This window comes from Rhinoderma darwinii, chromosome 3, assembly GCF_050947455.1.
Source record: "Rhinoderma darwinii isolate aRhiDar2 chromosome 3, aRhiDar2.hap1, whole genome shotgun sequence".
NCBI classification, from domain to species: domain Eukaryota; kingdom Metazoa; phylum Chordata; class Amphibia; order Anura; family Rhinodermatidae; genus Rhinoderma; species Rhinoderma darwinii.
The window spans coordinates 163,114,342-163,141,809 of record NC_134689.1 but is presented as its reverse complement, the minus strand read 5'-3'; the positions used below and the strand labels follow the sequence as shown (position 1 = coordinate 163,141,809).

Sequence of the window (27,468 nt, the reverse complement as noted above, 5' to 3'; positions counted from 1 at the left end):
TTGAAAGATTCCATCACACTGAGCACTGCCATGTTCTGTCACCAGATTATAAGTGCCCTATCTCCTACATAATCTGATCGGCGCTGTAATGTAGATAAGTGGTTTTTTATTTTGAAAAACAATCCTTTTTGACAAAGTTATGAACAATTTTAGATTTATGCTAATTAGTTTCCTACAAAAATGTAGGAGGGACACAAGGAGGAAGAGGAGGACAGGAGTGGGAAGTGAGGGCGGAAACGACAATCCGCAGCAAAAATGCTTTTAGCACAAGTTACACACAAATCAACAGCTCCTAACACCCGCTCTGAACAGCTCTCTAAACCCAACAGAGAAGTTCAAGGCGGGGGCGGTAACTGCAGCATATGACGTCTGCGATCGCTGCTATTGGACAGTAGTCACCGACCAATAGTGGTGATCGCTGAGGCGGAAACCACCGTGTTTGCTTCCTGGTTACTAATCTGTGATAGCCTGCTGTCCAAGACAGCAGTTATCACAGCTCCTAGACAAGGCGGTAGGAAAATCGTGCCCCATTAAAGCCAGAACTACTACTATTGTAGGATGCACTCAGCTTGACATAATAGTACTGAGTGGAGCGGAAAGGGGTTAAACATGAAGTTAGCTATCTTTTAGGTAGGAAGTACATTGAGAATGGGGTCTGCGGTAACCAGTTTGCCTCTTACTTAGCTATATTGTTAGGCTAGTTCACTCGTAGTGTATTTGTTGCGGATTGTAGGCGTAGAATTATGCACCGAAAATCCACAACAGAGTACAGTACAATGCAAGTGAATGTGGTATTACAAAATTCCATTTACACTGCAGAAAAAATATGTGCAGATTTTAGGGCATGCTGTGTATTTCAAACCCAGAGCATGCTCTTTATGTTGCTGATATCTTCCAGATTTTCTCCCTGGACAAAATCTGCATTTTGGCTTTTCTTTTCAATGGGTGAAATACCAATTGAAAAGAAAACAAACAAATGCAGGTTTTGTTGATTTAGAACATTATTTGCAGCGGAGATTTTCTGGCACGTGTCAACTTTACCTAAGGCCTCATTCACACAGCAGTGTTTAGGTCCGTAATTTGCTTCAGTGTTTTTAAACCAAAACCAGGAGTTAATCTATAACATGGAAGAGTTACAAATCTTTCCGTTCTACCTTTTTCTCAGTGTTGGTTTCGAAATACTGCTAAATATTATCATCTGAATGATGCCTAATACTTCCTAAATTAGAAGAAATTGTCCGTGTTGAGAGAAAGTTTATAATTTTTGCATCACACTACGATAGGTAACAAAAGGCACCAAACTTTTCCTTCATATCACAGACAGTCAAGTGGACATCTAAAGCAGATCTGAAATGTAAGGACCCTGCAGACAACTCCCCAAATCTCATCTTCATGGACCCCTATGAGTAAGACATAAGGGGTAGTGTGAGATGTTGGGAAAAGCACTGGCATTTTCAAGTTTTGAGCAGAGTTTGACTAGAACAATGACTTATGCTGTTATTATTTCAACTTTTTTGTCTTGTATTTGATTGCCCATATTCACGGAGTTGTAGACTACTTTACATGTGGACTGATCTAAATTGGTTTGGACTCTTTATTTGTACTTTATTATGTTTGTGGTTGGCACCTGGGAGAACTTAAAGAGGCTCTGTCACCACATTATAAGTGCCCTGTCTCCTATATAATGAGATTGGCGCTGTAATGTAGGTAACAGCAGTGCTTTTTATTTAGAAAAAGGATCTATTTTCACCAAGTTACGAGCGATTTTAGAGCCTCTAAGTGATATCTCTAGATTATATTGTCCCTTTCCCCTTCGTTTCATTTTATAGCAATTTATATGCTTGTTTATTTATACTTGTTTCTATGTATAGTACAAGAACAGTGCCAGAATCAATGCAGTGTGTGTATGGTTTTCATATTTGACCTTCCCCTTGTGTTGTTGTCCTCTAATTTAAGATCAACATATAATAGTTTGATACTTACTGTGTCATTTTTTATATATATATTACATTCACTTTTAGGGGAGATTCAGTTTTGTTTGTTTTTTACTTGATCGACTTTATTAAAATTCTACCATTTTATGACCTCTGACCTGTCACATCTTATTGTAGTTCACTATGAATACATATTACAGTACAACATTTCTGGAGGTTTTCTAATGTTATATTTCCAGATAATTAATTTCTCTCTTTTTCTGTGCATTTGAGCTAAAACCCTCTGTGTGATTCATTCTCTATGGCAGCGCCAGAAAAAGCTGAACACTGCACTCCGCTATGATCGACCTGCCGCTCAGTTCAAACTTGGGCATCGGGCAACATTGGGCTCCCCGTTCTCGTAAATTGTGGGGGTCCGTGCTGTCCTAGTTACTTGTTGTAACCAGAATACCCCTTTAAATAAGAAAGCTGTAGTTTGGGTCAGTTGTCTTAGAGAATGCGTCATGTATTTAATTTTTGTTTAATTAGATTTAATTATCTAGATAATGTTTGGTCTTTTTATTAAATGTTATAGTATTTTTTTTTTATTTGTAAACCCTTCCCTGGGGGTAGCCGTACTGGAAACGCACTTATTTTCTGTACTTCCTTTATAGTCTATATATAATGGTGTGTGCATTATGGCAACTACTATGAATAGGAGTAAATTGACTGAGAAAGCCCATAAATTTTTACAGTGTACAAGAAGTGGAGTACTGCCTCTACTGCAGTACAAAGCCTGATCGGTGTGTATAGTATTGCTATCCTAACCTTATCTGGACTGTTGTTAAAGCGGTTGTCCCGTGATATAGAATTTATGGTGTATCCTCAGGATAGACCATCAATATCTTAAGTGTTGGGCTCGGCACCCACACCGATCAACTGTTTTGAAGGGACCCCAGCACTCAGGAGCATAGAACATACATTTTAGCATGTTATCTTTTAATACTACGTCTTTGCAGAGGATTTGGAGTTCTGTATTTGAAAAATGGAGCTCAAACCGCTATAAAGATTTATTAAGAAATTAATTTACACAGAATTGTGGACCTAAAAATGACCAGATGATGATGGAGATTCACTTTAAGCTTGGGGCAGGTACAACTGGTGTGTAAGCTGTGGGCTTATATTTAACTAACACAACAACTAACACAAGATCCTTTTACCCATTTATACAACGACGTCATGTAAATCACTTCTTTACTAGGGAGGTGCTGGATGGATGCTCTAGAGCTGGCTTTGAAATGCTCCAGTCTGTTGAAACGCACCATGATCAAGGAAGGTAAAGAGCATGACCTGAATTCCTCTGGTGAGAACAGCCATGTCAACTTCTACGGCCTTCTGAGGGCAAACAATCTCCACAGCAACGAGAACTTCCAGTAAGTTAGCCTGACTGTGGCCTTCTATTGTGAAGAACATGAAACTGAAAGCAATAATCCCTGTACAAAATCTACCTACGTATTTCACTCCATGTTGCTGATGTTTTCTGTCCCATCACCTCAGTCAATTGGCGTCCTTTCACCAGAATAGTGCAAAAATTATTATTTTTTTTTGTGTAGGTTTATGAATTTCCAATCTATTTCATGTTTAAACAAAATACATTGATTTATCCAAAGAATGTGGACACTAAAAATGTACCACCTTTGTGATCATGATTAGTCTCATGGAACAGATCAGCGCTCCATAATGTTAATACTTCCATATGCTATTACACTTTTCCTAGGTTAAATGACAGTGAAATTGAAAGGCAGCACTTTAAAGACCAAGACACCTATTCAGATAAATCCGATAAGGATAATGACCATGATCATGAGGAGTCTGACAATGATGGACTTGGTAAAAGTGAGGAGAGTGACAGTGATACTTCAGAAAGACAGGACGACTCCTTCATTGATCCTGAACCTTCTGATCTCATTAAGGAGGCCACATACATTGAAGAAGTACATGAAGAGCTGGGAGAGGTGAGGAGTATATATATTCTGAGCACTTTGGTTGACCGATTTATGCTATATTTTTCTTCACTTCTAATTATTGTGAAGCCTCTAGTGTATTTGCAGAGGGATTGCTGTACTTTTCAATTGTGTATCCACCATCTACAGCACCTATTGACTGTAGGTTGCCTGTCATAAGGAAAGAGAATACAGATACTAGACCAGACATGGGCAAACTACGGCCCGCGGGCCACATACGGCCCGTTAGGCTTTTTAATCCGGCCCGCCGAACTTGTCCAAATTATAGTAAAAACCTCCTTTTTTTCCCCCTTTCCCTGCAATGCCCACGTTTTCCCAATAGATGGCGCACTCAAAACACATTGACCGTTGTTAATGTGGCGCGTATTTCTCTTTATTTCACTTTAATTTTCACTTCGTTTCACGTCACCATTAAGCCCTTCTGTGAAAATGAGCGGACCAAAGAGAAGGAAAGTGGACAGCGAATGCCGAGTGTTTAATAAGGAGTGGACAACAAAATACTTCTTCACTGAAGTCCGATCAACGGCTGTATGTCTGATATGCCAAGAAGATGTTGCGGTTGAGACAAATTTATTAACTGATAAGGGCTATTTTTCACATTTGAAAGACAGTTAATAAATTGGGTTGTAGTGTTCTTACTGTGCTATGAGGTTTGCACACACTACATTTAATGCTTTGGTATATCCGGCCCAAACACTCCCTCCAAATGCTCCTGGCCCGGCCCCTCTGTCAAATTTTAGAACCCATTGTGGCTCGCGAGTCAAAAAGTTTGCCCACCCCTGTACTAGACTATGCTTTGTGAAGATTTACACAGACTGCTACTGAGGGGCGGGAGGATATGCTGGCTCTGTCCAAGGGGAACAATACATGGAAGATGTAATGCAATATAGGAGGATGTACTTATATATTCATAATTACCAGTGATGCTTTATTATCTGAGGAATAGAAGACCTATTTTACCTGTGCTTATATTAAGTTCTGTTTGGAAGATGAATATTTGTAAAAACGATATAAGACATTCCACTGGTATTGTAGCAGCAGTTATGAGAGTAATATAGCAGCTCTGTAGACTAACCTTGAATTTGCCAGGGTACAACAGAGGCAGAACAGGCTGTGTTTACATGTGCTGGGAACTTTTTTCTCCCCTTTGTTTTTTTTCCCCTCCACCAAAAATGCTATTCTGTGTCCAGGGTTGAGAATTTAACCACATAAGTCTTTTCCTTGTTTTCATAACAAACATAGATGTTGTGAGACAAATAAAGGTGCACAATAATGGCTGTACATATGATGATTATTTTATATATGCCAACATTGTTCTTTATTTTCTTAATATTTTATTTCCAAGGCTGGCGAGGCATCACAAACAGAAACTGTGTCAGAAGAGCACAAAAGTCTGATATGGACATTACTGAAGCAGGTTCGGCCAGGAATGGACTTGTCCAAAGTGGTGCTTCCTACCTTCATACTAGAGCCCCGCTCTTTTCTGGATAAGCTGTCTGATTATTATTATCATGCTGACTTCTTGTCCGAGTAAGTGTGAGCGCTCCTGATTCATTATTACTATCAAATATCTGATATTTGTGAATCTCCACTTCTAGCTACCATAATTGTCTATAACATATGTAATAGAAAAAATATTTGCCGTATAATACACTTTAAGACACCGGATGCTGCACCTTGACAAAAGATGTGCCACTGTTTCAAAATTAACAACAATAGTCAAATATGGTCAACCGATTCCTACTGCAAGACTGAGTCATACAATTAGATCTATATAGAGGCGGCAACTTAATTCATATGCCATGGACTAGAAACACATGGGATGGAATTGTAGAATATATGTAAAGATAAAGCCAGAGAGAAATACTGGAAGGTAATTAAAAAGGTTTGCGAAAGGATGGCATAACTGATTTATGGGGGTCCGATTCCTGGGACAGTCTTTCATGTAGTGGTAAGAGAGAGAATTGCAGTCGCTTTTTTGTGATGGAAATGTTATTTTGGAGACCTAAAATGCATTTCTAAGGGTCCCCACTGAACCTAAGGGTGTGCTTACACATTAGACAGAACTCGGCTGAACTCATCGATTTTGGCAGGATGGGACAATGATCTAATGTGTATGGGTGCTAGGGCTGGCGATTATGACAAATCAAAATCACAATTAATTGAACCTCTATTATGATTAATATTTTTAGGCCACACCCCTTTTGCATGCCATGCCATTTAATAAATAGAGATCCCCTGAGCCTGCTGTATACTACTGTATATAATATACCCCCTAACACTGCCCCTCACACAATATAATGTCCCTTTAGCTGCCCCCGCGCAGTATAATGCCCCCATACAGCCCCAATAGTGCTTTATAAAAATAATAAAATACATACTCCCCTAACCCCGTTCCAACTGCTCCTCTGCGCCTCCGGTCTGTGTGGCTCGGCGCATATTTTCAGGTTCCGCTGCACTTCTGTCATATACTGGCGTTTCACGTTTCCTATTGGTTCATGGTATCCTCAATGCCCGCTCCATTTATAACTTGTTTAGCCTCAATGCCCACGAGCCACGTCGAGTGGAGTGTGCCTGCCCCAATTGTATATACACAGATGATGGGGGTTATATACAGGGCTGATGGGGGTTGTATACAGGGTATATACAGGGATGATGGGGGTTATATACAGGGTTGAAGGGGGGTTATATACAGGGATGATGGCGGGCTGGTATATACAGTGATTATAGGGGTTATATACAGGGATGACGGGGCTTATATACAGGGAGGATGGAGGGCTATATACAGCGAGGATGGGGAGTTATATACAGGGTTACAGGGGATAGCTGTATATAACCCCCATCATCCCTGTATATAACCCCCATCATCCCTGTATATACCAGCCAGCCATCATGCCTGCATGTAACTTCCATCATGCCTTCATGTAACTTCCATCATGCCTTCATGTAACTTCCATCATCCCTGTATACAGGGATGATGGGGGTAATATACAGGAATGATGGGAGTTATATACAGGGATCCCCATCATCCCTGTATATAATCCCCATCATCCATGTATATACCATTGGGACGGGCATTGAGACTAAACTGGGCGGGCATTGAGTTATCTGTGGATCAATAAGCTGCCTTAAACTCCGGTAAATGGCAGAAGTCTATCACGGCTCAGCAGATAGACGCGAGGCAGTGACGTCATCACGCCTGTCTGTGCTGAGCGGCCAGCCTTATAAAATGAATAGCAGAGCAAGAAACTGACGTTCCCCTGCTCTAGTATAGGTTTCAACTGTATCTATATCCGATACAGTTGAAACTAGAAAAAAAAAACTAAATGCGCAAGATGACCTCTATTATCTGCGCAGAATTTAGTTGTTTTTTTTCCCCGTTTAATTGCTCAGCCCTAATAGGGGCCAACCGATTCTCCCCCAACAACAGATGTCGGAGAAAAGAAGGATAGGGCATGTTGAATTTGAACATGCCTGATCCTTTGTTCCCACACAAGATAGGCTGCTGGCAGAGATGTCAGAGAATGAGCATTCGCCCGAAAGTTATTTAAAGTAAGGCTACCTTAAATCCCCAGTGTATGAGTACGTTAAATCCCCAGCGAAACAATAGAAAAACAAAGCCTTGGTATTTCACAACCATGGGGGTCATATAGGCGAACTCTAGCAGTAGAAACAATCTACATTTAGGACATATTGAATTGTAGCCCCCATTCCGTAAATCCGCTATATATGTCTCAACCGATCATTATGTGACTACATCTGCTTACAAATTATAGCTCTCATAATAATCCCTAGTGTATAAAGTAAACAGCCTTATTGCTTGACTCTGCACGCAAATAAGATCATCATGGAGGTGAGGGTGTACATAAAGTGCTAACAAACAACTATGAATCCCTTCTAGAATTTACAAAACTAAAATTTGGACCAAACACTGCAAACTGAAGACTATAATAACTTTGTTCACATCTGCGGTCAATCGCAGATTATGTAAGAATCCCAGACAAAATGGCAAGCATGTAGTGCTTTTTTGTCCAGCAAAATGATGGATGATGGTGTTTGTCATGTGATGGTCCCGTCACTTCCATCATAGGAGCAAAACAATGCTTTAAAGAGGCTCTTTCACTAGTTTAGCAATGCACAATCTCCTAGCTAATCTAATAGGTGCCGTCACACTGCTAAAGAAAATGGTGTCCCAAAACATTTGTGATTTTAACTTCTTCCCGCCGCAGCCCTTTTTTCAGATTTTCATTTTCGTTTTTTCCTCCCCACATTCCAGAAGCCATAACGTCTTTATTTTTCCGTCGATATAGTACTACGAGAGCTTGATTTTTGCGGAACGAGTTGTAGTTTTTCGTAGCACCATTTAATGTACTAGGAAACGGGAAAAAAAATATTTGTGGGGTAGAAAATGAAAAAAACAGCGATTCCTCCATGGTTTTTTGCGCGCCGTTTTTACGGAATTCACTGTGCAATTAAAACATGGTAACTTTATTCTGTGGGTCAATACGATTATGGCAATACCAAATATAGTTTTTTCTATATTTTACTACTTGTACAAGTAAAAACCTGTAAAGAAGAAAATTTATTTTGCGTCGCCAAATTCCGAGAGCCATAAGTTTTTTAAGTTGTATGAGGGCTTATTTTTTGCGGGATAAGCTGTAGTTTTTAATAATACAATTTTGGTGTACATGCGACTGTTTGATCACTTTTTATTTAATTTTTTGTGGGAGATAAGGTGACCAAAAAATTGACATTCTGGCGTTTACAATTTATTTTTTTTTTACGGCGTTCACCATGCGGGTTAAATAATGATATATTGTAATAGTTCAGACTATTACGGATGCGGCGATACCAATTATGTTTATTTATTTTTTTACTAGGGGGAAAATGGGAAAAGGGGGGTTTTTTGAACTTTTCATTTTGAAATTTTTTTTTTACACAATTTTTTTTTTATTTAACTCCTTTTAACTTTTTTTATTAGTCCCCCTAGGGGACTTCAACCAGCGATCGTTAGATCGCTTGCACGATATACTGCAATACTAATGTATTGCAGTATATCGGGATTCTGACAGGCACCTATTAATCTCTGCCGGAGACAGGGCTTAATAGGTGTACAAAGATGGCGGACCTGGGGGCGTTCATTAAGCCCCCAGGCAGCCATAGCAACCCCCCCCCCCCGCGATTGCGTTGCGGGGGGCGCGATGAGCTGTTAGAGGGGGTAGCCTTCTTTCTGACTATTTAAATGCTGTGGTCGGTATTGACCGCAGCATTTAATGAGTTAAACTAGCGGGATCGGCTCGTGCGCTAACATACAGCCGGCACTGCGTGAGCCCGCTCCATACTTCCCCTACCCGACTTTGGCGTATGGATACGTCAAATGTCGGGAAGGGGTTAAAAGTTATGAGCTTTTTTCTAAATACGTAGATGAGCCTTTATTAGACAATTGGGAGGTAACCACAACTATTCTTCGGCGGTGGAGCTACCACACAGCCTCTGACACTGTCCTATCAGCATGAAGCTGCTTCACATAGTGTGAGAAACATTATAGAGAGAAGGGGAATCACTTTAAACAGCCATATCTCGGAATAACCTAGAACAGCGCCACCAGGATCGCAGTTGTAGCTGTGACACAACCAGAGATATCGCCAGTTGAATACAGTCAGGAATGGAAGCTGTATACTATATGATCACACTGTGTTTCTGGGCAGGCAAGGGAGAGAAGCTGTATGCTGATTGGACAGCGTCATGCAGAAAACATTACACCGTCCAGAGTGAAAAGAGTTACCTCCTATTTGGCTATTAGGCCCACATTAGCATATTTAGAAAAATGAACATAATTTTGCAAATAATAAACGTTTTTTTAAAACCAATCACATTGTAGTTATCAGCAGCAAAGTGCCTATTAGATTAGTTAGGAGATGGGGAATTGATAAACTGGTGACAGTCCCTTTATGATAGCTTGCTGTTGGTAGCTGGACAAATTCATCTTATAAAAATGCTAATTTTGCCCAAATGCTTATAAACGTGGAAACGTTCTCCTGTTCTGGCGACTAGAGTTTTAATCTTAAACTGCAGTCATTGATTGTCCTATATAATTGTAGCTGTGTTAGGCCTAAGCTTCGCTTAGAGAACTCAAGGTGGCTATGCTTTACCAGACCTAATTCTTTATGATCTGGCAGAACAATTTAAAGCATTGGGTCTTAGAGGAAGCTCTGCAAATTACCTTAACCCCTTAACGCTCCATGACCTACTATTAGGTCATGCTAACTGTAGCGTTCGCGCTCAGTGACCTAATAGTAGGTCATGGAGTAAACACGGCGCCGTTCGCGCGGGGCGCGTTCATGAGCTGTGATAGCTGCTGTTTCCGACAGCAGACTATCACTGCTCAATGTGCCGGGACCGATCGCGGAGCTCCCCCGCCGATTAACCCCTCAGAAGCCGCGTTCAATAGCGATCGCGGCTTCTTAGGGGTTAATCCGCCATCGCCGGCCTGCTACACGATAGCGGCCGGCGATGGTGACTATGGCAACCGGACACCAAACAATGGCGTCCGGCTATGCCATAGACGGAAGCCTAGTGGGTCCTGACAACGTCAGGACCCACTATGCTTGCTGTCAGTGAGTAGCTGACAGCTCTAATACACTGCACTACGCATGTAGTGCAGTGTATTAGAATAGCGATCAGGGCCTCCTGCCCTCATGTCCCCTAGTGAGACAAAGTAATAAAGTAAAAAAAAAGTAAAAAAAAGATGTGTAAAAATAAGAAAATAAAAGTTTTAAAAGTAATAAAAGTAAAAGTCCCACTTTTTCCCTTATCAGTCATTTATAATTAATTTAAATATATAAACAAACAAATAAACTATACATAATTGGTATCGCCGCGTCCGTAACGGCCTGAACTACAAAATTATTTTGTTATTTATCCCGCACGGTGAACGCCGTAAAAAAATATATTGATAAACCGTACCACAATCACAATTGTTTGGTCACTTCACCTCCCAAAAAATGGAATAAAAAGAGATCAAAAAGTCGCATGTACCGAAAAATGGTCCTGATCGAAACTACAGTTCGTTACGCAAAAAATAAGTCCTCGCACGGCTTTATTGATTGAAAAATAAAAACGTTCTGGCTCTTAGAATAAGGCAACACAAAAAGTGAATGATTGTTTACAAAACGTATTTTATTGTGCAAACGCCATAAGACATCAAAAAAAACTATAAACATCTGGTATCGACGTGATCGTATCGCCCCGCAGAATAAAGTGAATATGTCATTTATAGTGCACGGTGAACGCTGTAAAAAAAAAAGTATACAAAAACAATAGTAGAATTGCTGTTTATTAGTCACCACGCCACCTAAAAATGGAATAAAAACTGATCAAAAAGCCGCATGCACCCCAAGAAAACTACAATGGATTCCTCAAGGGGTCTAGTTTCCAAATTGGGGTCACTTTTGGGGGGTTTCCAATGTTTTGGCACCACAAGACCTCTTCAAACCGGACATGGTGCCTAATAAAAAAGAGGGCTCAAAATCCACTAGGTGCTCCTTTGCTTCGGAGGCCGGTGCTTCAGTCCATTACCGCACTAGGGCCACATGTGGGATATTTCTCAAAACTGCAGAATCTGGGCAATAAGTATTAATTTGTGTTTCTCTGATAAATACTTTTGTGTTATAAAAAAAATGGTATAAAAAGAGTAAATTTCACCTCTACTTTGCTCTAAATTTCTGTGAAACACCTAAAGGGTTCATAAACTTTCTAAATGCTGTTGTGAAAACTTTGAGGGGTCTAGTTTCTAAAATGGGGTGTTTGATAGGGGTTTCTAATATATGGGCCCCTCAAAGCAACTTCAGAAATGAACTGGAACCTAAAAAAATAAATAAATGAGGCAATACTTCGCTTCTTACATTATACTGATAATGAGCCGTGCCCACCCCGAGATGACCCCAGTTTTGACCGTTTGGATAAACGGAGACCCCTATTAGACCGTTTCAGTGCCCGGTTTTCCCAAGCATACACCCCCGAGAAGTGTTTTTCTATTGATGAGTCCCTGGTACATTTTAAAGGGAGGGTTCAATTCCGCCAGTACCTGCCAGGTAAGAGGGCAAGGTATGGCGTGAAGATGTATAAGCTGCGAGAGGGCATCAGGGTATACCTACAGATTTAGGATATATGAAGGAAAGGCCACCCGCAAACCAGACTGCATCCTGGACTACAATAGGTACATGGGAGGGATGGATTTGTCAAATCAAGTCCTGAAGCCCTACAGCGCCATGCGGTGTGGTATAAGAAGCTGGCTGGGCACATCATACAGATGGCTTTGTACAATGTGTACGTGCTACGTCGATGTTCAGGCCAGAGGGGAACTTTCCTGGAATTTCAAGATCTAATCTTTAGGGACCAGGAAGGGGGGGCACCCAGTACTTCTGGAAGCGAGGCCACACGCATCGTACCAGGGCAACACTTTCCAGGAGAAGTTCCCCAAACCGGTGGAAAGGGAAAGAGTCAAAAGAGGTGCAGAGTCTGCTATAAGAGGGGGATAAGGAAGAACACAATATACCAATGTGACACGTGTCCCGAAAAACCAGGGCTCTGTATAAAAGATTGTTTTAAAATGTATCATACATCCCTTGATTTTTAATTTACCCTGATGCACTCCGCACAGCTTACCCCCCTCATCTTTCCCTTCTGAGCCCTGCCGTATGCCCAGGCAGCTGATAACAGCCACATGTAGGGTATTGCCGTACCCAGGAGAACCCACATTACAATTTAAGGGGTGTATATCTCCGGTGGCGCATGCTGGGCACACTATATTGGACACTGAAATGGCATATATATATATAAAATTGCAAATCTCACACTGCACCATCTGCTGCGCATTATCTTTTACACAGTACCTGTGGGGTCAAAATGCTTACTACACCTCTAGATGAATGTCTTAAGGGGTGTAGTTTTTAAAATGGGGTCACTTCTCGGGGGTTTCAACTGTACTGGTACCTTAGGGGCTTCTGCACACATGACTTAGCACCAGAAAAGCTCCAGTAGGCCAAATGGTGGTCCTTTCCTTCTGAGCCCTCCCATGGGCCCAAACGGCAGTTTATCACCACAAATGGGGTATTGCCGCACTAAGGACAAATTGGGCAACAAAATGGGGTATGTTGTTCCTTGTGAAAATAAGAAATTTTGATCAAAAATGACATCTTATTGGAAAAAATATCATTTTTTTAATTTCACAGCCCAATTCAAATAGGTGCTCTGAAAAAACTGTGCTGTCAAAATGATAACAAAAACCATAAATGAATTCCTTGAGGGGTGTAGTTTCCAAAATGGGGTCACTTCTGGTGGGTTTCCATTGTTTTGATACCTCTGGGCCTCTGCAAATGCGACATGGCACCCGAAAACCAATCCAGCAAAATCTGGACTCCAACAAACACATAGCGCTCCTTTCCGTCTGAGCCCTCCCATGGGCCCAAACGGCAGTTTATCACCACAAATGGGGTATTGCCGCACTATGGACAAATTGGGCAACAAAATGGGGTATGTTGTTCCCTGTGAAAATAAGAAATTTTGATAAAAAATGACATCTTATTGGAAAAAATATCATTTTTTTCATTTCACAGCCCAATTCAAATAGATGCTGTGAAAAAACTGTGCGGTCAAAATGATAACAAAAACCATAAATGAATTCCTTGAGGGGTGTAGTTTCCAAAATGGGGTCACTTCTGGTTGGTTTCCATTGCTTTGATACCTCTGGGCCTCTGCAAATGCGACATGGCACCCGAAAACCAATCCAGCAAAATCTGGACTCCAACAAACACATAGCGCTCCTTTCCGTCTGAGCCCTCCCATGGGCCCAAACGGCAGTTTATCACCACAAATGGGGTATTGCCGCACTAAGGACAAATTGGGCAACAAAATGGGGTATGTTGTTCCCTGTGAAAATAAGAAATTTTGATCAAAAATGACATCTTATTGGAAAAAATATCATTTTTTTCATTTCACAGCCCAATTCAAATAGGTGCTGTGAAAAAACTGTGCGGTCAAAATGATAACAAAAACCATAAATGAATTCCTTGAGGGGTGTAATTTCCAAAATGGGGTCACTTCTGGTGGGTTTCCATTGTTTTGATACCTCAACACCTCTTCAAACCTGGCATGCTGCCTAAAATATATTCTAATAAAAAAGAGGCCTCAAAATGCACTAGGTGCTTCTTTGCTTCTAGGGCTTGTGTTTTAGTCCACGAGCGCACTAGAGGCACATGTGGGACATTTCTAAAAACTGCAGAATCTGGACAATACATATTTAGTAGTATTTCTCTGGTAAAACCTTCTCTGTTACTAAAAAAAAATTGAATAAAATTGAAATTCAGCAGAAAAAATGAAATTTGCAAATTTCATTTCCACTTTGCTTTAATTCCTGTGAAATGCCTGAAGGGTTAAAAAACTTTCTATATGCTGTTTTGAATACTTTGAGGGGTCTAGTTTTTAAAATGGGGTGTTTTATGGGGGTTTCTAATACATAGGCCCCTCAAATCCACTTCAGAACTGAACTGGCACCTTCAAAAAAAGGCTTTTGAAATTTTCTTAAGAATTTGAGAAATTGCTGTTTATGTTCTAAGCCTTGTAACGTCCAAGAAAAATAAAATAATGTTCAAAAAACGAAGCCAATCTAAAGTAGACATATGGGAAATGTGAACTAGTAACTATTTTTGGTGGTATAACCGTCTGTTTTTCAAGCAGATACATTTAAATTCTGAAAAATGCTATTTTTTGTAAATTTTCTCTAAATTTTGCAATTTTTCACAAATAAAGACTGAATATATCGACCAAATTTTACCACAAACATGAAGCCCAAAGTGTCACGAGAAAACAATCTCAGAATCGCTTGGATAGGTTTAAGCATTCCGACGTTATTACCATATAAAGTGAAATATGTCAGATTTGAAAAATGGGCTCTGAGCCTTAAGGCCCAAACTAGGCTGCGTCCTTAAGGGGTTAATGTACCAAATTATTGGGCCTTGTTAAAGGGGACCTTTTAGAGTGACCTGTAAATTGCTTCCCTTGCACAAAATAGTGCTTCAAGTATGGCAAGTGTGTAGTGCATTGACTAACTTCCAAGATGTTACGGGAGACATACAGGTTTGGGATAACCCTGAATCCCCTGACTTACACCCCCTGGCCGGCAGTGATTTTTTTTGAGGCAACATAAAGTAGCTGCCTTATGGCATTTATTTGTTGAGGAAGTGTTCCAGTCCTTTGAACAGTTTCAAGATATTTATGATTTACCACACGCAACCTTCTATCGCTATCTCCAATTGAGGAATTATGTGGTCAAGTCAGTTTCCCCATTCAAGGCAATGATTATGCCAATAGTCTTTAATAGAAGTATTCAAAACCCTGTGACTTGTTAGTCTTTGGTCTGCGTTTTGTATACGCACTTATTGCTTGTTCGAGTCAAGCTGTATGGGGTCGGGAGGAATAGCTGTCTAAAGTATATGGCCAGCTTTACAACTTCATGTTCTGTAGAGATCACTCCTGAGCAGTCATCTCATCATCATCACAGGGAAGATTACAATGATCGGTAACACCTATATATAGATAACACAGGATCCACATTCATAATAGACTGACCCTTCCTGTTCTGTACTGTAGAGATCACTTCTCAGCAGACATTTCCTTATCACAGGCAGGATCTACCATTCATAATAGATGGACACAGTTTCCCTCATCCCCTTCCCTGTACCGTAACCTCTGCACAGATCAAAGCGCTTGCCAGGATCTCTCTCCCAAAGAAGTTAATGGGTCATCTCTTTCTTATGGCCATGTGGGTGCTTTGCAGCATATCTCCTGAATATTGATGAAAGAGCATCAGCACAGGCAAGATAGCCACCTCCATCATCATGTACTCTAAATTGCAATCTAAAAATCTACAATTCAAAAATAAAATCCTATTCGAAAAAATAATGTTTCACTATCTAGTTTTAATTTGTAAAAAAAATATATGGTTGACACACTCACTTTAAAAACTTTCATTGGTAATGTGTTTCTCTATTCTAATTAGTGTCTGCACTCGTGACAGACATGATCTTAACCACTTGGCATTAGGGGTTATATGTTATGAATGTTCAAAATCGCTGAGTTTGGTGTGTCTGTCACTTATGGACAAAAACACAGAACTGGCCTCCGTGTAATTGAATGGAATATACAGGGGCGTAGCTAAAGGCTCATGGGCCCCCCCCCCGCAAACTTCTCATGGCCGACGGTCCGCAGCTTTCAGCTGCATCGCTGGGTCTCCTAAGTGATCCAACAATGCAGCACTAGAAGCAAGAGGCGTGACTAAGGACTTAAAATGTCAGGGGAAATAGCCCAAAAAAAAATGCGTGTATAGGAGACAGCATAGCATATCTATAGCACTACGACCCTATAAACTATGGATAGGATTAGATACAGTGGCTCAGCAGACTGTATCACACATGATTGGATTAGATACAGGACTCAGCTCGCTGACATTGCGGCTCCAGCGCTGGACCCAGGAAAGGTAAGAATAATAGTTTTGCTTCTTTATGTGTTACTAATTATTTTTTTGTGTGTGTGTTTTTTTACAGGTTCGGTTGTTGGACTTCGGATTCGAGGACTTCAATGACAGCGTTTTTTTATTCTCAATAAAATGGTTAATGAGGGTTGTGTTTTTTTATTTCAATAAAATATTTTTTTCTATGTGCTTGTATCTTTTTAAACTTTATTATCACCGCCTTAGTAATGGCCGCTGGCTGATTGACAACCTCCATTACTAAGGCAGGGCTTAATGTTAGCCGGTGCAAAGGCCAACACTAACCCCCATTATTACCCCGGTACCCACCGCCACCAGGGGTGCTGTGAAGAGCCAGGTACGAACCAGTACCCGACCATCTGTAGTGACGGTCAGGCATCGGGGTGGCCGCAGGCTGGTAGTATTAGGCTGGGGAAGGCCAAAAACAGTGGCCCCTACCACCCTGGTAATGCTGCCTGCTGCTGCTGTGTTGTATCTGGCTGGTTATGGAAATTGGGGGGGGGGGGGCCCGACATCGTTCTTTCCAATTATTTTTTATCTTTTTTTAAATGACGTGGGGTCCCCCCCATTTTTCATAACCAGCCAGATACAATAAAGCAGCAATAGCCTAGCATTACCAGGGTGGGAAGGGCCACTGTTTTTGGCCTTTCCCATCCTGATAATACCAGCCTGCGGCCACCCCAGTGCCCGACCATCCCTACAGATGGTCAGGTACTGGATCGTACCCGGCTCTTCCCAGCACCCCTGGTGGCGGTGGGTACCAGGGTAATAATGGGGGTTAGTGTTAGCCTCTGCACCGGCTAACACTAAGCCCCGCCTTAGAAAAGGATGCTGTCAATCAGCCGGCAGCCATTACTAAGGCGGTAGTAATATAGTTTAAAAAAAAACACAAAGACATACAAAAAATATTTTATTGAAATAAAAAAAAACAAAACACACAACCCTCATTAACCATTTTATTGATAATTAAAAAAAAGCTGTCATTGAAGTAGTCCTGGAATCCGACGTAGTCCAACGACTGAAACTGTAAGAAAACACACAACAAAAACGATTAGTAACACGTGTTAGGCTTAGATACAGGGCCCATGTGTGATACTGTCTGTGGGACCCTGTATCTAAGCCTACCACAACGTAGGCTTAGATACAGGGTCCAGCAGACAGTAATCTTATACAGTATAAGATTACTGTGTGCTGGGGCCCTGTATCTAAACCTACAGTGTGGTAGGCTTATATACAGGGCCCATCAGACAGGGTCACACATGGGCCATGTATCTAAGCCTACCATGTGATTGGCTTAGATACAGGGCCCAGCAGACAGTATCACACAATCTGTGATCCTGTCTAATGGGTCCTCTAAGCCTGCTACATCGTAGGCTTAGGGGTTGTGCAGTCCCTAAACATTGATGGCCTATCCTCAGGATAGGCCATCAATAGCTGATGTGTCGGGGTCCGTCTCCCGGGACCCACCAATCAGCTGTTTTGAAGGGGCCGCAGCACTCGTGCGAGAGCTGCTTCACCTTCATTTCACTACTCGCTCACACTGTGAATCGCCGACACCGATTCACAGTGTGACCGGAATGAAGTGGCGCAGCTCTCGTACGAGTGCTGCAGCCCCTTCAAAACAGCTGATTGGCGGGTCCCGGGAGTCGGACCCCGCCAGTCAGGGCTACTAATCTTACCTTCCTCTTCAGCTGCGGCGGAAGTTCTGTCCTTTCGATGTTGTGCGCGGCGCATAGCGCGGTGACGTCATTCGCTTCGCACAGCGCTTGACGTCAGGACCTCCGCTGCGACCCCTATAGCTACGCCACTGGGAATATAGAAAAGAACCTTCTATTCTATATAAATAAGTTGCTTTGTACCTGTAGATTCTACGTAGTCTAGTCATGATATAAATAGAGCGTCTCTGATTCAAGTAATTTTGTTTTTGCTAGGGCGGCTCTAGAAGAGAATGCATATAGCCGAATGAAGAAAGTCGTCAACTGGTATCTGTCAGGGTTCTACAAAAAACCAAAGGTTTGTTTTGTTTTGCACTTCTCACTTTATAGTTTTATTATTTAAATTGGAAATTTGTTATTTTCAATTTCTCTTTAAGGTAATAACTTTGTGTCAGGATGTCCCTTCATCTTGAATAAATAGGATTTCTGTGTATTTTCTGGCCATACACTGTCTCCAAACTGGTTTGCTACTTCAACTCATTAGTTTGTTTTCCAACTCCTCTAGCTTGCATGCCACTCTCCTACATTTAAAGTGGTACATACAGTTAAAAGGTTTTGTAGAAATGCAGTGTGGGTAAAGTTTGTTAAACTTTCCAGTACATGAAATTCACACACCTGTTATCGCTTGGACTGCTAGAAATGGCTGTTTGTATAGTTATCTGTTTGTCCTTGCAACACTGGCACATACGACTGGTATTCGATTTCCATTGTTTAGCTGGCCATTAAATATATGAATGAGATATAAGTTTTTCAGAAAGTCACTTTGTCATTATTTCTTTAACATATGCCTTGACACCATAAACACTTGGATTGTACAACGTTTGAAGCTGGCCATGCAGTCTAATATAACTTCCAAACTCAAGCTGCGTAGAGTAAATGATAAATACCATGTTCTTCTAAAGAACGTTGCAGTGAATGCAGTTACATCGTGAGTACGGCTGAATAAAAAAGACTTAGTGAATCTCTACATTTTTATTATAATTTTTTTAATACAACTTTACAGTCCTCGGAACTCTGTTTTTGTGAGACAAAGCTCCAAATCTACTGCTTAGACATAAATAAAAAAATCTGCAAACTGCCTTCAGCTGCCACTGGGGGAGCTCAGGAGCTTATAGCATACTATTATACATTGAACTCCATAATAGCGCAGTATTATCCTAACTTTCTTTAATGGTGGCTAAAGGCAGCCAGCATGTAATCGTTTAAACCTATGTATATGCAGGGGATTTGTACCTCTGCATCAGAAAACCAGAGCTCTGAGTGCTAAAAAGAAATATACATTAAAGAAATGAATCGACCCAGAATTTTGGACCTATTTAGATAAAAAAAAAAAGCAAAATAGTTTTCCAGAGTGAATATTCATTTTAAGCCCATCATGTTCAACTGGGGGAATGAGTACGGTTTTGGAAACTTGGAGGGATATTTCTTGAGCCCAAATGGTGATCTGGCTGGATTGATGTTCGTTTAAGTTTGTACATCTAAATTACGTTTTTATATTATTTAAAACCAATTCCTTTCGTAAACTGCTTCACAGCAAAAAAGTACCTTTTTTTGCAATTGACCTGAGAGCGAACAGTTTCTTCCGGTATTTTTTTTATATGGGCCATTCATATATTTGGAGGTTTTATATGTTCCCCCTTAAGTGACTCTTAGGAAACTATTTTATTGTTCGGGTCAATTCACACAACGAAAAAACCTGCAGCAATCGTTTCTGAGCGTTGTTTGCCCACGGTCCTTCATTTGAATGGTCGTGGTCGAAAAACGCAGTGAAAAAAAAATGCATGCAGGCAGTTCAAAATCTGACTCAAAATTCCTGAAGGAATTCTCAGGCAGTTTTTTTTCCTTCCTGCATAAAAAAACTTTGTGAACAGTGTGCTCCCTGTTAATTTATTTGTCATTTGTTGCACGCTTGATCTAACGCCAGGGCATCCTTTTTAAAAATTGGTGAACAAAACTAGATATTCAAGACGAGGTCTCAGTAACGCTTTCTGTATTACTTGAATATGAGAGAGAATCCGATTTGTCTTCGAAGCAGAAGACGGACACTTACTTTTTTCTAAGATTACATTGAAGAATTTTATTTTCAGCTTAGGGGATGTGAGAAGGACGTTCACCTACTTTTGGTGTTCGTAAAAGGTCAGCCTCCCTATGACTCCCCTGCCATAGAATGAACAGCAATACATTAAAAAAGCACTCCACTGAATCCCCCTCCCCCCCCCCCCCCCATTTTAACATGTGGTGAAAATTAGTGCAATGTTGTGTCAATCAGTTTATACCCGGTTTTCTATTTTACCTGTAGCCGCACAGTTCCAGGCCACCGTAAGGGTCACGTGATCTACCGGTACATTCTGACTCCCTGTATCCTACAGCGTCTGCTGTATCTCAATGTGACTCTGACCTTATGGTTCCTACAGCAGACGCTGTAGGATTTGGGTGGTCAGCGTGAAGATCACATGAACCGGGTAAAAGAGAGAATTAAGTAAGCTGATACAAAACTACATTTCACCAAATGTTAAAATGAGGGGGGGGGGGGAGATCACTGGAGTGTCTCTTTAAAAACAGGATGTCATTTCATACACACTCTCCTTTTACATTTCCTGCCTTTTATAGGGTCTGAAGAAACCATACAACCCGATTCTTGGAGAAACCTTTCGTTGCTTGTGGCTACATCCGAAAACCAGTAGCAAGACCTTTTACATTGCAGAGCAAGTATGGGCTCCGCTTCTAACCCTATTTTGTGTTGAACAATGCTGAAATTATGTTTTTGTTAGGCTCTGTTCACATCTGCGTCGGAGGCTCCGTTAGGGGCCTCCGTCACAGATCCGGCAGGGTTTACCAGAGACTATGGCGCAGCATGCTGCGCTATTGTCTCTGGTAAGATCACGGACACCCCGACTGAAAGCTGACGGAACCTATTAAAATCTGTTGCGTTGGTAAACGGCGGGTTGCGTTGTGCGATGGAAACGTAGGTTCTGTTATTCCCCTGTTCTGCTCCTCTGACGCAGCAGAACAACTGAATGGTTCAACGCACGTGTGAACCCAGCCTTACATTTTTAAAGTAATTGATACTAATTTTTGCTTGTTTTTACTCCATTATTTGATCATATCCAAACAAGTTTACCAATGTACTTTTAGATATTATCAATTACCCAATTAATCTGTATCTTCTATAAGTACCAGCAGAGCAGGAGTTCTGCTTGTTACTGATAAATCCGCCATCTGCTGCTTACATAATGGGAAAGTGCCAACAATACAGTCTCCCCAAACTGTAACAGACATTGTGAACCTACTGTGGAATACCCACGTGGGGTCTTCTCTAACATGAAGAGTACATGCTAAAACAAACTAGAACTTTTGGAGACCCAGATAGTCTCTTTACCATTTTCAAAACTGTAATAGAAATATGCAGATAAGACGTTTTCCTGTTCTAGTGTAATGTAGTTGTGTTCCTAATTTTTGATAATAGGTTTCCCATCATCCACCTGTGTCTGCCTTTTATGTCAGCAATCGAAAAGATGGATTTTGTCTTAGTGGGAGTATTCTGGCCAAATCCAAATTTTACGGTAAGTTGGAGCAGCCTGTTTATTTTTTCTTAGTACAATTACAATTTCATTAATACATGGTATTCCTTTTTGGTTTTGCAAGTAAAAAATAGGCCCTTAGCGCTGCTGCTCCAGAATGATATTGACAATTCTCAGGCAGGTATATTTTATTTATTTAAGTGTGCGGTCAATGCTGAACTAGCGCCTTCTTCAAGATAATTACATCTTATACAGTCAGATCATAACTGCAAAACCCACCCACGTTGTGGGGATCAAAGGCAAAAGGTCAAAGGTTACATTTGATCAGTTTCAATTTATACATCCTGTAGGCCTCTAAACTTAACACCTACCTGATTGAGATATAGATATCTATCTATCTGTCTATCTATCTGTCTGTCTGTCTGTCTGTCTGTCTGTCTGTGTATGTGTGTATATATATATATGTCAGATCATTGTTGGATCTGCTTGAGCTCAGTACAAGTTGTACGGTGCCAACCATGGAATAACGACTTCTCAATTACAAAAACCAGGAAGGGGAGGAGGGGAAGGAAAGAGAGGAATGGAGAAGGAACAAAAAGCAAAATCCCTGGTCAAACAGGCACTCGGCTCAGCATTAATATTAAAATATCAAAAAAGTTTATTTGCAAAATATAATAAATTTAAAAACAAGAATATCCCCAAATGTGATCCTGTATCCAAGTAATAGAAAAGCAAACAAAAAGGGAGCACAGACCTCACAAGCCCGGCCGGGTGAAATTAAAAATAACTCACATAGTAGAATTAGCCATAAGCAAAGCAAAGCATAAATTATGCACGTAAGATACTACACATGAATGTATCAGATTGCAGTTTCTAATAGATAAGTTAATCACATGTATAAACCAATGCGAATAATAGAGTAAATGAACATGAATCCCGTATAGCAGCAGGGAATTGGAGGCAAACAGTATATCTGGTATAATACCACGTGGACATAGGAATGTATCAGCCGCAGATATAAGGTAAATATTATCACCTATTCAAGGACACAATTGTTGCAACATTGTCAACAAAGAAAAAAGTAGAACCATGTTGGGTCCGTGGTATAGTTATGGCTGCGTTGGCATGACAGGCAAGACACAGAACCAACTACAAATAATCAAATGCATTTGACAAACAGAGCATTAGTCTTTCAGACCATATAATTCTCGCCGTGTAGTTTGTAGAAAGTAAGTCCGTAGATAGTCCAGTAAATTCGAATGACCATTTCAGTCTGTAGGTCGGTTGTGAACGTGTCGTTTTCTCGACAATCGGTGTAATAACCAGCAGCCTAAAGTAAGCCCAATGAGGGTACGTTCACACACAGTGACCAAAAATTTCTGAAAACAGCTCCTGATTTTCAGACGTTTTTTAACAACTCGCGTTTTTCACTGCGTATTTTATGGAGTCAATGAAAAACTGCTCCAAAAACGTCCCAAGAAGTGACATGCTACTTCTTTTTCACGGGCGTCTTTTTACGCGCCGTATTTTGACAGCGACGCGTAAAATAACACCTCGTGGAAACAGAACCCATTGAAAGCAATGGGCAGATGTTTGTAGGCGTAATGGAGCCGTTTTTTCAGGCATAATTCAAGGCGTAAAACGAATTACGTCTGAAAACAGTGCGTGTGAACATACCCTTAGGATAAATGCTGAAGACAGAAATTGTCCATCCAGGCAGTTGTGTTTTCTCTATGGCTGTAGTTAGTAGTTGCATGATCAGGGCCAAAGCCCTGGTTGAATATAAACGTCACGGATCGCACATGTGTCCATCAAAAGTGGCAGCTAATTCCACACATTCCCGGCGTGTGACGTCAGAGCATATCTATCTATACCTATTGGAACGCCTGAACTCCAAGGCACCTGAATGAAGTTACAGAAATTATCCTTTAAATGGTCACCAACGTTTAATCAAGCTTTGCATAAATCAATATTACAAACGAATATAGTTAACTTTTATAATATATCTATTTACAGAAAAATGCCTTTTTCTCCATTTATCACGCTTCAGTTCTCCCCCTTTCCTTTACTCATTCACTCCCTCTAAATTAAACTGCTTTTTCATCAAGCGGATACAGTCTATCGGGTTGCAGCTTCCCATAGAAGTTTATGCAGAGGGGAAGGACAGGAGAAGTGCAGAAGTAAAGTGTGAGAGGTAGAGAGAGACACACAGCTGTGCTGCAGCTTTCTAGTAATTGTTATATTTCACCCCAGTGCTTAAATCACTACATTGCTCATTAATTCTGTATAATGCCTCCCATGTTGCTGCAGCTTATACATATATATATAATGTACGTACGTACGTACGTACGTACGTACGTACGTACGCACGCATATATATATGTGTGTATGTATATATGTGTGTGTGTGTATGTATATATATATATATATATATATATATATATATGTATATATTACTAGCAAAAAAAAAAGCAGAACCCACAAAAAAAAGCATGTGAAGTCCGAGTGCCAAGCAAGTAATCCCGATACTAGGGATTATATAGATACAGTGAAGGAAATAAGTATTTGATCCCTTGCTGATTTTGTAAGTTTGCCCACTGTCAAAGACATGAACAGTCTAGAATTTTTAGGCTAGGTTAATTTTACCAGTGAGAGATAGATTATATTTTAAAAAAAAACTGAAAATCACGTTGTCAAAATTATATATATTTATTTGCATTGTGCACAGAGAAATAAGTATTTGATCCCTTTGGCAAACAAGACTTAATACTTGGTGGCAAAACCCTTGTTGGCAAGCACAGCAGTCAGACGTTTTTTGTAGTTGATGATGAGGTTTGCACACATGTTAGATGTAATTTTGGCCCACTCCTCTTTGCAGATCATCTGTAAATCATTAAGATTTTGAGGCTGTCGCTTGGCAACTCGAATCTTCAGCTCCCTCCATAAGTTTTCGATGGGATTAAGGTCTGGAGACTGGCTAGGCCACTCCATGACCTTAATGTGCTTCTTTTTGAGCCACTCCTTTGTTGCCTTGGCTGTATGTTTCGGGTCATTGTCGTGCTGGAAGACCCAGCCATGAGCCATTTTTAATGTCCTGGTGGAGGGAAGGAGGTTGTCACTCAGGATTTGACGGTACATGGCTCCATCCATTCTCCCATTGATGCAGTGAAGTAGTCCTGTGCCCTTAGCAGAGAAACACCCCCAAAACATAATTTTTCCACCTCCATGCTTGACAGTGGGGACGGTGTTCTTTGGGTAATCGGCAGCATTTCTCTTCCTCCAAACACGGCGAGTTGAGTTAATGCCAAAGAGCTCAATTTTAGTCTCATATGCCCACAGCACCTTCTCCCAATCACTCTCAGAATCATCCAGATGTTCATTTGCAAACTTCAGACGGGCCTGTACATGTGCCTTCTTGAGCAGGGGGACCTTGCGGGCACTGCAGGCTTTTAATCCATTACGGCGTAATGTGTTACCAATGGTTTTCTTGGTGACTTTGGTCCCAGCTGCCTTGAGATCATTAACAAGTTCCCCCCGTGTAGTTTTCGGCTGAGCTCTCACCTTCCTCAGGATCAAGGATACCCCACGAGGTGAGATTTTGCATGGAGCCCCAGATCGATGTCGATTGACAGTCATTTTGTATGTCTTCCATTTGCTTACTATTGCACCAACAGTTGTCTCCTTCTCACCCAGCGTCTTACTTATGGTTTTGTAGCCCATTCCAGCCTTGTGCAGGTCTATGATTTTGTCCCTGACATCCTTAGAAAGCTCTTTGGTCTTGCCCATGTTGTAGAGGTTAGAGTCAGACTGATTAATTGAGTCTGTGGACAGGAGTCTTTTATACAGGTGACCATGTAAGACAGCTGTCTTTAATGCAGGCACCAAGTTGATTTGGAGCGTGTAACTGGTCTGGAGGAGGCTGAACTCTTAATGGTTGGTAGGGGATCAAATACTTATTTCTCTGTGCACAATGCAAATAAATATATATAATTTTGACTGTGTTCTTCTGTTTTTTTTTTTTAATATAATCTATCTCTCACTGGTAAAATTAACCTAGCCTAAAAATTCTAGACTGTTCATGTCTTTGACAGTAGGCAAACTTACAAAATCAGCAAGGGATCAAATACTTATTTCCTTCACTGTACATGAAGAAGATCTTGCAGCACTTCAAGTTCAAAGTATAAAAATATGGTTTACTCAGACAACATCAAAAAGGTGCATCGTTTCAATCCCGCATTGGGATCTTTCTCCAGCATGGTGATACAAGACAAGCCATGGTTTATAAAGCATGTGTGTGATTGATATATTTTAATAAAGTTGATTTGTACAATATGTAAAAATACTCTAGCATAAACCGTGCAAAAGGTATCAAATAGCATAAAATTGATACAGATAATATAATATATGATATGTATATTATCTGTATCAATTTTATGCTATTTGATATCGTATGCACTGTTTGTACAAACCATGGCTTGTCTTGTATCACCATGCTGGAGAAAGGTCCCAATGCGGGATTGAAACGATGCACCTTTTTGATGTTGTCTGAGTAAACCACAGTTTTATACTTTGAACTTGGAGTGCTGTAAGATCTTCTGTGTGTGTGTTAGAGTGTGTGTGTGTGTATGTGTTAGATGGAGATAGGAGTACAGTGTATAGAAGACATGATAGTAGTTTGGCTCCATCCACCAGCTCAGAGAAAACTGAGAATTAGAGATGAAGCCTGCAGAGGGCTACAAGTCATATAATGGCCAGATATAGTGTTTTTCCTCATGTACACACATATAACCGCTTATTCTGAAAATTGACTTGAAGGGTTAGGTACGCGTTAAGCCATAGTCTCACCCTACCTACACTCTTATTTAATTCACAGTTGATCATTGTAATTTTTACCACTTATATTTATACCTGACCATCACCATCATCATCAATTTACATGCATATATTTATTTATAAGTTCATAATTATATATTATGTTTTTTATTTATGAACCTTTTTATACATGTATACTTTCTAATGTTCTAGGTTACCCACTGATTCATGTCATATGTTTAATATTTGATCATCATTTCTCCTACTTTCATATTTATCTTTTTATGGGGGGAAAAATTCATATATTTTATGTCTATTTTATTTATTTTAATGCGCTCATATTAATTATTTTAATATGTTTAGATTTACTAATTTATTCATGCACAATTTCATGTGTGTATAATTTCTCTCTGCATTATGTACTAGATACACATTGACTTTCGTACAGAAGTTTTTGAGATGAAAGGCATATTTGCTTATGTTTCTAGAGATAAGTGACTCTACTTATGCAGATGCAAAATGCCACCACAATGCAGGAGTTATGATTGATACACTCCACATCACAGAAAATACCTATTAAGCTGGTACAAACCCTCAGCCAGCAGCACAAAGAAGTGGAGTCGTGATAAAATCCGTTTCACTTTTCTCAATATTGGAACCATTTTTTACCCTCCCTGCTCTACTACGTATATCCACTGTTTTCGGTCCATATCATATTCCTTAGTCTGCTAGATATGAACAAAGACTTATATTGAACCATTAGTATTATAATATTATACTACTAATCATCTTATGATATTCTTTGTTTTACAGTGAACATTATCTTGTATTGTTTTTATATGAACTGACACATTGTTTAATATACATCAAATGTAACCTTCAACCTTTTTGCCTTTGAGACCCACCATGTGGGCAGGTTTTTACATTTAAAAACAT

General features: G+C 40.4%; 1 protein-coding gene across 2 annotated transcripts in view; it reads left to right on the top strand.

Moving 5' to 3' along the window:
- Positions 1–27,468, top strand: part of OSBPL8 (oxysterol binding protein like 8) — a 324,813-nt gene that overhangs the window by 269,650 nt on the left and 27,695 nt on the right. For both annotated transcript variants that reach the window (XM_075856992.1, XM_075856993.1), the window contains 6 exons: positions 3,175–3,346; positions 3,691–3,928; positions 5,283–5,467; positions 18,416–18,497; positions 20,810–20,908; positions 21,666–21,762. In XM_075856992.1, the coding sequence (XP_075713107.1) occupies positions 3,175–3,346; positions 3,691–3,928; positions 5,283–5,467; positions 18,416–18,497; positions 20,810–20,908; positions 21,666–21,762 (873 nt within the window). The remainder of the gene's footprint in view (positions 1–3,174; positions 3,347–3,690; positions 3,929–5,282; positions 5,468–18,415; positions 18,498–20,809; positions 20,909–21,665; positions 21,763–27,468) is intronic.